The 11830-nt window shown below is 56.7% G+C and overlaps 1 protein-coding gene across 5 annotated transcripts in view; it reads left to right on the top strand.

Annotated features, from left to right (window-relative positions):
- The first annotated feature begins 2596 nt into the window (after positions 1-2596).
- Positions 2597-11830, top strand: part of AXIN1 (axin 1) — a 77715-nt gene continuing 68481 nt past the window's right edge. For 2 of the 5 annotated variants that reach the window (XM_053991934.1, XM_053991930.1), the window contains exons 1-2: positions 8591-8682; positions 10675-11646. In XM_053991934.1, the coding sequence (XP_053847909.1) occupies positions 10769-11646 (878 nt within the window). In that variant the 5' untranslated portion in view covers positions 8591-8682; positions 10675-10768. Of the gene's footprint in view, positions 2674-8590; positions 8683-9459; positions 9476-9954; positions 10101-10674; positions 11647-11830 lie in introns of those variants that run through there. The other 3 variants (XM_053991932.1, XM_053991933.1, XM_053991931.1) reach the window with 3 other exon arrangements.

Raw genomic sequence — 11830 nt, 5'->3', positions numbered from 1 at the left:
GGAGGGGACAGGGAATCCCATGGTTGACATCCAGTGCCAGTTTGCCTTGGCTGTGGAACAAGTCTTGGATCCCTCCAAGTACAGAGATGCCCCACTTCTCTGAGCTTCCTCACACAGTAAATGATTTTGTGAGCAATTTCTCCAGTTTTCTGTCAGGATAAGACCAACACTTTCCATATCTGTTCACCTCGTGCTGGAAAGCCTTGAGATGAGTCAATGCCAAGTCCTGGGCTGGGCTTGTGCTAGGGCAGTTAAAGCAGCAGAAGAGTTGGAGACTCTCCCCTAAGTGTGTGGATAAATGGCACCCCCAGCTCATCAGCCAGGACTGTTCCCTGTAGGAGGAAGCAGATCAGCCCCAGGCACTGCTGGGCTGTGTCCAGCATTTTGGCTGGTCAGGACCTCAGCTGGTGTCCATCAGTGCTGAGCCCTTCCTGTCCCACTCACTCCCAGCATGGAGGAGGAACCCTCCAGGGAAACCTCCAATGACCCTTGGGCAGGTCACTGGGGGTGGAGGGGCTCCAGGACTTGCTGGTGCTGAGCCCTAGCCACCTTCACTGGGTGCTGGTGACACACCAGTGCGGGGATCCCATCCCCCAGCTCAGCCAGGAGGGGTGGCCCTTGCTGGGGAGGTGACACAGGATGGTTTCTCTGAGGAAGGGCCACCTCAGAGGGAAGATGGCCAAGGAGGGCAACCCCACCTGCAGCTGGGGATTTCCGAGGTGCTGCTGGGAAGCAGGAGGCTGGGAAAGGGGTGATGGAGGCTGGAGTCTCTGTGTGGGTAGAGAAAGATCCTGTGGCTATCCTACCAGAGAGCTGAAAGAGCAGAGGCTCCCAGAAGTGCCCTGCCAGGACTGGGGGTCCCCCAGCTGGGGTTGGCCAGTCCCCCTGGCCTGGAATACACGTGGTCCTGCAGCACACACAGCGTGCTGTGCCACAGAAGGGCCCAGCGAGGGCTCTGGCTGGCAGACTGTGACCTCCTGCCAGCACAGCTGTCCTGCCTGGCACGGCAGCCACCAGGAGCCTGGAAATAAGCTTGGCAATAAGCTGCCAGTGGCAATTAGAGTCTGGCTGCTGGGCTGCCTGGTCACCCAGAGCCAACACTTCCCCAGGGCATGGGATCGCCCAGAGGAGCGTTTGGGGCATCTACTGCCCTGTCTGAGGAGCTCGAGGCTGAGAAAATCATTCCGCAGGAGAATTAAGGGGTGGAAATGCCGTGGGGCTTCCCACAGCAGTGCCCCATGTGATCACAGGGCCCCTTTGCCCAGGGCTGGCTGGGCTTTGGACCTCAGCAAACCAGCCACAACCTCAGCTGCCGTGGCCACTTCATGGGCTCGGAGCTCTCCTGGCGAAGGATAACGATGAGTTGGACCTAAACTGTACCTGTCAGTCACAGTGCAGAGGTAAAATTATTTCTAGAGCTTGTCCTGGATGCATGAGCGATTCTGAGATGTCCTCACAAGCCTCCCTGCACCCAGCAAAGCCGACCATAAAGCCGCGGGCCACTAGGTGGACTCAGAACAAACCAGAATTGCGGGACAGAGCAATTCCCTGGCCGTCTGCCTCATCTCCGGGGAAAGCCTCGTCAAAGCAGAGGCACCGTCAGCGAGAGTCGTCCCAGGAGAGAGCAGAGAAACAGCAGCGTGTGTCCAGCTGGCCACTGCCTGGTCACCAGAGGTGGAAAATTAGCCAAAACATAGTCACCAGACCTGTCACAAAAATTTTGCCATCTCCCTGGAGGAGCTGACCCTCCAGGAGGAGTGAGCCAGGAACGTGAGGACCAGCCCTCCAAGCTGCACTGCTGATGGAGATCGTGTCCAAAGGGTCACACTGGAAATCTTGGGGCTGCAGGACACACACCGAGGCACCACCGAGCACTGAGGTGGCTCTTGCCAGCCGAGCTGGTGAGCACAGTTAAGCCAGAAGGTCTTGCCCAGCGTTACAAAAGAGGTCTGTGAGAGCGGAGCAGCTGATATTTCTGCACTGACCAGTCTTCCCCCACCTTCCAGCAGCCCAGGTCACAGTCACTCATGGCTGGGTAAAGGAAATCCATCTTCTCCAATGGAATCAAGCAGGTTGAATTATCATATGCTGCTCTGGGATAACCCTGCTGTAGGAACCAGCTGTTTCCACACAGCTGTTCCTCGTGTTTTCCCATCCCATCCCACTGTGGGGACACTGGAGCAGAGGGCAAGCAATGGCCTGGGCAGGTGGGTGGGCCCTGGCTCTGCACTGGGGCTTGGGAACCAGGGACAGGGTTGTCCCCTGACACTGCTGCTCCCTCCTGCCTCAGCTCTGTAAGCTGAGACCATTCCAGCAGGGATAACCACTCCAGAGGCCCCGTGCTCAAGACAGAGCACACCCTGCTCCAGACATCTCCCTCTCACGGAGAGGCAAGATGTGAAGTGTGTCCTTCAGGACCATGGGAACAGGTTCCACTCCTGTGAGTGGGGAGCACAGGGTGTCCCTGCCTGGCCCAGCTCCGCTGGAAACATCTCCTGGGTAGGGCAGTCCCAGCAGGGACGAGCTGACGTCTCCTCTTTCTGCAGAGCGGCATTTCTGGGATGCGTGTGGACGGTATCCCAGCCCTGGCACCCCGAGAGGAGCAGCGAGCCTGGTGGTCTGGAGCATGGAGAGGCAGGAGAGCAGGGCACAGGCCCGGGCTGGACCCCAAAGGTGGGTGCAGGAAGGTGTGTGGGGTGTCCCTGGGAGGTGCTCGCCTTCACTGGCTGGGGATGAAGAGCGCTGGGCATTGGTGCTGGCTGAGCTCCTGTGCATTGCTTTTGGCAGAGAAGACTGATCAAAACCAGGGGAGCTGCAGGGTCTGGGATGGCAGGGTCTCAGATCTAGCAGGGGTCTGTGAGGGTCTCTTTGCTCTGCCAGATATGGGAACCTTGCCCCAAAAGCAGCACAGAGGGCAGGTGGGGAGGCTCTGGCACCCCTATCAGTTCATACACTTCTATGCCACAGCCCTGAGCTGGGATGGGAGCCCAGGGCTTATCTGGGGTGGGACAGGAGTGAGAAGAGAAGCCCATGTGAACAAACTGCCCAGCCAGGGCAGAGGAACATTAGCTGATATGGTCACTGGCTGTTACTGGGGTGATGCATGGTGCAAACCAAGCAGAGGAGAGTGGCCATGAGCTGCTGTGACTCTCCTTGGGCTGGCTGGAATGGAGGAGGAGTATGGGGAAAGCTTTGCCCAAAACTCCAGTCCTGAGCCCAAAACATGAGGCTAGAGGTGGCTGACAGTCAGAAAGGAGCTGGTGTGGTCTGAGGGCTGGTGGCAGGAATGTCACAGAAGTGTGGGAAGACAAAGAAAAGTCCATGTCAAGCTCCTTTGTGAGGAGGGTGCTGGGTGAGCAGCACATCTACAGCAGCCTCCCAAGGCACAGCATGAGCTTGTCCATAATCTTTTTTTTTTTTTTTTTTTGAGAAAACATCGTGTTTGAGGGCTCTGTAAACCAGCAGGAAGGGCAAAGCAGAGCTGGGGGAAAGAGGCTGATGCCAGGGCATGCACAAAGACAAACACTTGGAGATGAAGGTAGAGCAGACCCCTGGGAGAACAGACCAGGGTGCTGGGACACAGCAGGGGCTCAGGGTTGTGTACTGGGGCTTCCATCTGCCATTTGGGCATCTGCACCACCATGGGCAAACACTGGCAGCTGCAAAACCCAGTCCAGACAGCTGCCTTAGCTGCTCCAGGCCCTTCTCCCCCTTCATTCCAGGAAGAAGGTCACCCTGACTACAGTTTTTTGTTATTTTTGATGTGAGCAGTAAAGGTTTTTCCACTCCAGGACTGTACCTCAGCATACACAGGGGATTTACAAGCAAGCACCCATGTGGGAATAGGAGTGAACAGGGAAACTGGGATGATTTTTCTGGAGGGGAAGAATCTGAACGCCCAGAGGAGCCAATCCCTACAACCTTCCCACTGCTTGGAACAGGCTCCACCATGGGCTTTATGAAAGAGCAGGATCTGAGTGAAAAGGCATAAACTTGGTATCCAAACAGTGCTTCATCCTTTTTACCCAGCATTAGAAGCAATGTGTTTCCCTCCTTGGGGAATCCAAATAAGCAGGCACACCCAGGCTGCCTGTGGGACCTACACCCACAGCTCCATGGATGCTTTGGCAGGCTGGCATGGCCAGGGTGGGCAGATATCTTTAGACCCTGCAAGAAGGGATGCTGTGGTGGTTGAAATCAGCACTCACTTCCACTCTTGCCCCCAGCCCTGGCACAGCTGTCTGTGGGCATCCTCACTGCCCACACTGAGATCTGCTCCTTCCATCCATCCCTCCCAGTGAGGGAGGTGCTCTCATCCAGCCCCCAGCCCTATCCATGGTCACTTGTTCTCCTGCCAGCCGTATCCTGTGGCTCTGCTTGCTTGTCCCCTCAGTGGCAGTGCTACTGGGCTCTTGGTGCCTCATCCCAGCCGGGCTCTTTGGGATGCTCTGGCTTCCTGGTGCCACAACACCAATACTTTTATCTAGAATGCTAATACATTTTCTTCCTCCCATTCTGTAAGCATCATCTTGCCAGTGGTCCAAGAGAGAGCTGTCAGTCACCTCTTGCACCCCAGGACATTATTTTCTTGTCAGGCATCATTTTTTTTAATCATTAAATCTTTAAATCATTATTTTCTTCAGCCATCATTGGTCACGTAGTCAAACCCCAGGTCCTGCCTCTGCACTGAGGGTGCTGCAGGCCCGAGGTGGGAGGCAGCACATGCCCTTTGCCTCTGTCAGTGATCAGTGTAGGACCTCATATTTCAGAGTATTTCTATTTATCCCCTAGTTCCAAAAAGGTTATTGAATAAAACCACCGAATTTCGGCATCGCTGATGACCTTGCAGGAGCCTTTTAAATGGCAGCCAAAGGTTGAACAGCACCATCTAGTGCACTCCCTCCCGAATCCGCCAGCGCCAGAGGGACGCCTGCTACACCCACGCACATCCCTGCCGCTGGAAGGGAGCGCTGCATGCTGACAGCACACCAGGCATCACCCCTCGGCCCCGGCTCGGGCCCACCTTGCTCTGGGGGAGCCAGTGAGTCGCTACAAAGAGCAGAATTCATTTGGGGGGACTCCAGTCAGTGCTGAAGCTGATCCAAGCAGTTTCAGGCTCTGCAGATGGGATGTTGGAGAGCTTGCGGGTGCCTGCCTTGGCAGGAGGGGAGGTTGCTACAGAACACATCCCTTTGCAAGGAGGCTCTGGAATTGCACTGCACCAGTGCTGCCTGCATGCAGCACAGACTCTTCAGACCAAAGGCTGAGAGCAGTTCCTTTTCTCCAATGTTTGCTGTTTGTTTCTTCCAGGCAGAAAGGAATGTGTGCATTGGGAGCTGGGAAGTGTCCAGCACCCCAGGTTCACATGGGGCCAGCTTCAGTGGCAGGGTGACACCAGGGGTGCACAAAACACCACTGCCATCTCAGTGGTGGCACTTTTGGTGTAAGGGTGATATTTCGGGTGAAAGGCAGAGCTTCATGGTCAGCTGATAAAGAGGGGAAAATAACCAGGTTTGGTTCATTGACTTCAAAGTCTGAGGTCTGCAGTCTGATTCCTCCAGCACACAGCCAGGAATGCTCAGTGTGATTTGTCACCTGTTTGATGTCCTCAGATAAATCTGGAAGTAAGTGATTTTGGCCCCTGGTAGAGTCAGGGGTAAGCCTCCTTGTCATGAGCCACCTGAGGGGTAAAAGGCAGGGAAAGGGCTCCAGAGGGAGTCCATGGCTCTGTCAGCCCCAAGCATCCCTGCTAGAGGACTAGAAAATAATGAGGCACCGTGAGGGCTTGGCATCGACCTGTGGAATTTGCTTCTTGTGGCCTAGGAAGGGGCAGGTGCCTGGCTGCCTCTGCTGGAGCAGAGCAGCGCTGGCTCTGCTTTCCCTGGGAGCATGCACAGAGTGATCCTGCACTGCTGGAAGGGACATGCCAGCTGGTCTGGAGGTCCCCTGCCTCTCTGTGTGCCTTGGGGGCAGGATGGGGGCTGGTCCTTACGCTGGGCTGTGTCCTCTGAGCTGGGGGAATGTGCCAGGAGCTGGTGGGAGCAAGATGAGCCTCCAGCACTTCTCCCACGTCCCCAGGTTCAGCCCAGCCCAAGGAGCAGTAAAGAAGGTCAGGGAAGGATGGCAGCATGAGGGAGGGCATGTCAAGCCCCAGCACTTCAACCACCTGCATCCTGCTGCACCCAAACTCATTGCCCACCACCTCAAGCTCTCTCCCTTGCCACGGAGAAATCTTGCTCTGGTTTCTCAGATGAACTCAGTTCAAGCCATGAATCTTGCTGGACCTTCCTTTGGGAGATGAAAAGCTCTCTAACACCTGATCGTCTCTCACCCATGAAGTGGCTGAAGTGCTGTAACGGAGGTGCTTCTGGGGCTCCTTTAAACTTGCTGGGGAGGCTGTGGGCCTCAGCTACCCCCCCTGCAAAGCAGGATCACTTTTAACTCTCCTCCACCTTCTCCCAATTCCTCAGCATCCTTTCCAAAACACAGATGCTGGAACCCTCCTGCTGTAGCACCCAGCCCCATCCCAGCTGGGCATCCCCCATGAGGAGCCTGCTGCTCCCACATTATCCCTCCTGCCTCCTAAACTCACCCCGATGTGTCCTTGCCAGATGCCGGGTTTCCAGCAGAAGGGCCCTGTGTTCAGTGGACAGACCCTTTCACAGCTGCTCGCATTCAAGCACGTTTTATTTGCCAGGGACTCGGCTTGTGAAGTTTTCTACAGCTGTCTTGACCTCGTCCATGTCTCCTGCCCCTCTCATTTCCCTCGCCCCGGCATTTTTCTCAGCAGGGCTTTTTAATCTATTTCTAGACCATTGATGGAAATACTGAATAGCAGTGGGCTTCCCATCCAAGCCTGGACACCCACTGAGCGCGCTCCCATTCTGCAGGGATTCCCCATTGATGGCCGTCGGTTTGCCAGCTCCCAGCCCCTTTAAGGTGTCCCTCTTGATGTTGTATTGTGCTAATTTTTAATCAGAATAGTATATGGATTAAGTCACATGCCTGAACAGAGCCCAGGTCTATTATTTCTATGCCATAACCTTTATCAGCCAAACTTGTAATCTCTTCAAAGGATGACATCAGAGTTTGACAAGAGCTATTTTCTGGAAACTAGGCTGATTGCATTAATTATGTTCCCATCCTTTAATTCTTTACCAGCTGAATCCCACATCAGCTTTTCTATTATTACGCCTGAGATCAGCATTGCACTGCTTCGGGTAAATCAGCTCCGAGCATCATTCACATGAGAGACTGCAAGGAGCCACATCAAACTGCCAGGCTCTGTGCTGGGGTGGGATGGGGAGTGTCACTGCCCAGAGTGGATATTTGGGAGCTTCACAAAGCTGGTAAAAAATGTTACATTTCCAAAAGTTTCCCCTAAATGCACTGAGGCAGGCAATGCACTGTGGCAGCATCATCACATAAGAAAGGAGAAACAGTCCCTATTGGAAACTATTCTGAGTTATTTCTGATTTTCAGAGGATTGTCTAGTGGCTTGTTTGCATGTTCAGCCTTTAGGATGGTATCTAGGGTCTGCCTGACTTGGAGTCTATCACTGCTTTCCAGGGAAGACGCACGCTTTTGCACTTCCCTGTCACACTACTCTCATTTGATCTCTGCATCTGGCAATTCACTTCTTCTCCCTTCAGTGTGCCCATCACTGCAGCCTCAGAGCTGGTGCACCCTGCTCCACAGAACCAAACATCCCCGATTCGGGGAGTCTCCACGTGGTGTGACCCTTTCCAGTCCAGGCAGTGCCACCTCTTGGCCAGCCCCTGATTTCTCCCCGCGGCAGTTGCCCAGCTCAGAGAAGCAGGACACCCACTGCAGGTTCCAAACCAACTCTAGTTGTTGTTGGAGGCAAGAGCAGCTGGTGGACCGGTGCCCCTACATCCCCAGGCCCACGGCGCGTGGTCCAAAATTGACAAAACTCAGGTGCGTCATAGTGTTCAATGTGGACAGAGCCGTGGAGGCCGGTGGTGTTTGAGGGTTGATGCCTTTCCTGGGCAGAGCCCTTCGACGAGACCCTGGAGGTCTCCGAAGTTTCTCTGGGGCTGTCTCTGCCCGGGATGCTCACGGGCTCCCAGGGCCGGACGAAGCCCTGGAGCCACTCAGCCCTTGAGGTGCCTACCCAGCCGGGGCTCTGCGGGAAGCCGAGCCCGGAGCCTCGGCCATGTGCCGGAGCTGTCCGGGGAGCTCAGCCCGTACACTCGGCAATGTGCTGCGGCTCCCGGGGCTCGATGCCTCCCCGAGCCGGGACCTCTGTGCTTCCCCGGGCCGGCCCTGCAGCGGGTGCGGGGCCTGCAGCCGCCCCGGGCCCCGCGTGCCGCCGCGCCGCCTCCCCGGGCCGGGCCGGGCCGGGCCGGGCCCGCTCCGCCCCGCTCCGGCCGCCGGTCCCGCAGTACCGGGCGGGGGCGCGGGGGGCGCGGCTGAGCCGCCGTGCCGGGCTGGGAGGCAGCGGCGCAGGCGGAGCGGAGCGGAGCGGGGCTCGGCTCGGCTCGCCTCGCTGCTGCTGCTGCTCTCCTCGCTCCCCGCCGCCGCCACCCGCCTGCGGCCGCGGCCATGGGCGTCCCGGGCCGCCCGCTTTGTGCCGCCGCTGCCCCTCCGGGCCGCCGCCGCCGCTGAGCCGCATGGGCCGGGCCCCGCGCCGCCCCGGGCCGCCGCCGCCGCTCCGCGCGGGTGAGTGAGGCGGCCCCGGCCCAGGCCCTGCGCCGAGGCCGCGCCGAGGCCGCCGCGGGCGGGAGCGCGGGGCCGCGCCGGGGCCGCCGAGCCGGGCTAGGCCGCCCCGGGCGCGGGGGGAGGCCGGGCGGGCCGGGAGGGCGAGCGGGGCCGGGGGCGGCGGCGGGGGGAGCGGCGCGGGCCGGGTCCCGCGAAGTTGCCCGGGGGGCGGCGGGGGCCCCGCGCGGTGCCCTGTCAGCGGCGGGGCCGCCCCGGAGCCCACCCGGCCCCGCGCCTCCCGCGGGGCGGCCGGGGGTCCCCTCCGGAGCCGGCCGAGCGGCTCGGCCGGGCGCCTCGCGTGTCCTCCGGGAGGCTTCCTGGGGCTGCCCCGGCCGGGGCGAGGAGCCAGCGCCGCCCCGCCGCAACAATGCCCGGCGTGGCTTTGGGGCTGCGGTGCCGCTGCCCCGGGGGTCCCCTTCACCCGGCCGGGGGTCACAGAGGACCTGCACCGCAAACGGGGGGCGAGTCCTGCGCTCGCTTCCAGAAGGGGGGTGAAAACCACCCAGAACCGCCCCGTGGTGGCAAAGCCCAGCCCCGTCCCGGGGTGCCAGGGCAGGGGCTGCGTGCCGGGGGCTCGGGCCGGGTGTGAGCGCGGCGCTGGCTCCTGCCGCGCTCCTGGCGGGGCCCAGCCATCCTCGCTGGCCGCTCCTGGGCTCGCTGGGTTGTTTCACGATGGACAGGTGGGCTGTAAGGACAGGCACGGCATCGGCGGCGGTTCTTGGTTTAGCCACGATCAGGAAATGGGGGGGAAATGGTAAGGCATCCCAAAGATGTTCGTTGGTGTTGGGTTTGGTTTGAGAGGGAGGGTGAGCTAAAATGTGTCTTTCTTGCTGTGTTTTTACATGCAATTGAGTTAATCCAGTGCAAGGAGTAATCTGTGAGGCTGCTGGTGCTCTGCAGTACTTGGGGTTTAGAGGCTGAGGCTGTTCTGTAACACAAGGCTTTTGCTACTTGCTTTAAATGATGAGGTTAATTCGTTGAGCAGCAGAAGTAGCAACCCAGGGATTGCCCTTTTCTTCCTTCCCTGCCTTCCCCATACCTTGCATCCTCCATATTGACTCATTGCTCTTCTTTAAAAACATCGTACTTGATCAGGTTTCCTTGTCAAGGTGGTTTTCTCATCTTCCTTTGATGACCTGAAATTTTCCCAGGCTGGTAGCATGCAGTTCTGTTAGCGTAAATGAACCTTTTCTCAACGGCTTGCCTACAAAAAGCAGTGCTAGAACTGAGCTCCTGTACTAACATGCCCATCTGAAGCAAGAATGCAGTCCAGATGCCCAAAATATTAGGGTCAACGATGCATCTGGATTCCCCTAGAGCTAGACGAGGCGACGCGGCATATTTCTGAAACGCAGAGATTTGTGAGGAATGTGGCGCTGGTATGTCACTTGAGCTACAAAAGCCACCTGTGTTTGATTAAGGTGCAGCCCTGCTTTCAGGACTAACTGGATGTGCTTTAATAATAATTTTCGCAAGCCTTAAATTCCTGTTTAAGGATAAGAATTTCCTAGATCCATAGCCAGATAAAAACATGTTGCCTTTGTATGATCTGGTATACGTCCTGTCCAGGTAGGCAGTGCAGAGGAGCTGGTGGCAGTGCAGAAGATGGCATGTGTCCTGTAGTACCTGAGTATGGATCTCTTGGATGGGGGCTGCCACATGCCAGGGTCATGTATAAACCACCGTTGTTGGGAAATTGGCTGGTGTTTTAGCATAATGTCAGCTGTATCAGTGATGCCGAATTCTGAATATAAACTTTTGGGATATTCTGTAACTGTCCTTGTTAGCCGCTGCCTGGTTTGGGTTTGATTCTGTGCTCTCAGAAGTTACCAAGCCATTGATTCTGCTGAAAAAGAGGTGTTAGTACAGTAAAGGTGCAGAGCATAACCCGTTTGTTGTCTTAGAGCATTTATTTCCAGGGATATTCGCTTATTTTTTCCTCATCTGTTTCAGCCGAACAAACTTGTTCACCTTGGAGCTACAAATATTGGTGACTTGAGATTGGCGCTCATCCTCCACTGTTCCCACGCAAGCAAGGACCAGAAAAATGAATATCCAGGGGAAAGGCTTCCCCTTGGACCTCGGAGGAAGCTTCACTGAAGATGCTCCAAGGCCACCTGTTCCTGGTGAGGAGGGGGAGCTCGTGTCCACAGACCCAAGGCCAGTTAGCCATGGTTTCTACTCTGGTAAAAGTGATGTGGTCAGAAATGAGACGTCCACGGCAACACCGAGGCGCTCCGATTTGGATCTGGGGTACGAGCCCGAGGGGAGTGCCTCGCCAACTCCACCCTACCTGAAGTGGGCCGAGTCACTGCACTCCTTACTGGATGACCAAGATGGCATCAACCTCTTCAGGACTTTCCTGAAACAGGAGGACTGTGCAGATCTGCTGGACTTTTGGTTTGCCTGCAGTGGCTTCAGAAAGCTGGAGCCGTGTGTGTCTAATGAGGAAAAAAGACTCAAGCTGGCAAAAGCCATTTACAAAAAATACATCCTCGACAACAATGGCATTGTGTCCCGGCAGATCAAACCGGCCACAAAAAGCTTCATCAAAGACTGTGTCATGAAACTGCAGATTGACCCTGACATGTTTGACCAGGCCCAAACGGAGATTCAGTGCATGATAGAAGACAATACCTACCCTTTGTTCCTTAAGTCAGATATTTATTTGGAATACACAAGGACAGGTGGGGAAAGTCCAAAAATTTATAGCGATCCAAGCTCGGGGTCTGGGACAGGTAAAGGGCTACCTGGCTATCTGCCAACTCTGAATGAGGATGAGGAGTGGAAGTGTGACCAAGAGGCCGAGCCCGAGGCCAGCAGGGACTCGGCACCTTCCAGCAGGCTCACGCAGAAGCTGCTTCTGGAGACGGCCACGCAACGCGCGGCCTCGGCCCGGCGCTACAGCGAGGGCAGGGAGTTCAGGTAGGTGGGGAGTGGGTCAGGGAGCTGCCATGGGCGTGGGGGACTTGGGAAACCTTGGAGGACCACGGTTGCTGGGGAGCATCCACATTGGTACAGGATGGCATTGCCGAGTGGTTTGATGGAGTGCAAAGCTTTGTTTGAAACTAATCGCAGGTTGTTTTGAAGGTGTCTTTAGCTGTTCCTG

The sequence above is a fragment of the Vidua macroura genome, chromosome 16 (assembly GCF_024509145.1).
Source record: "Vidua macroura isolate BioBank_ID:100142 chromosome 16, ASM2450914v1, whole genome shotgun sequence".
Lineage (NCBI taxonomy): Eukaryota > Metazoa > Chordata > Aves > Passeriformes > Viduidae > Vidua > Vidua macroura.
This window is presented reverse-complemented; position numbering and strand designations above follow the sequence as displayed.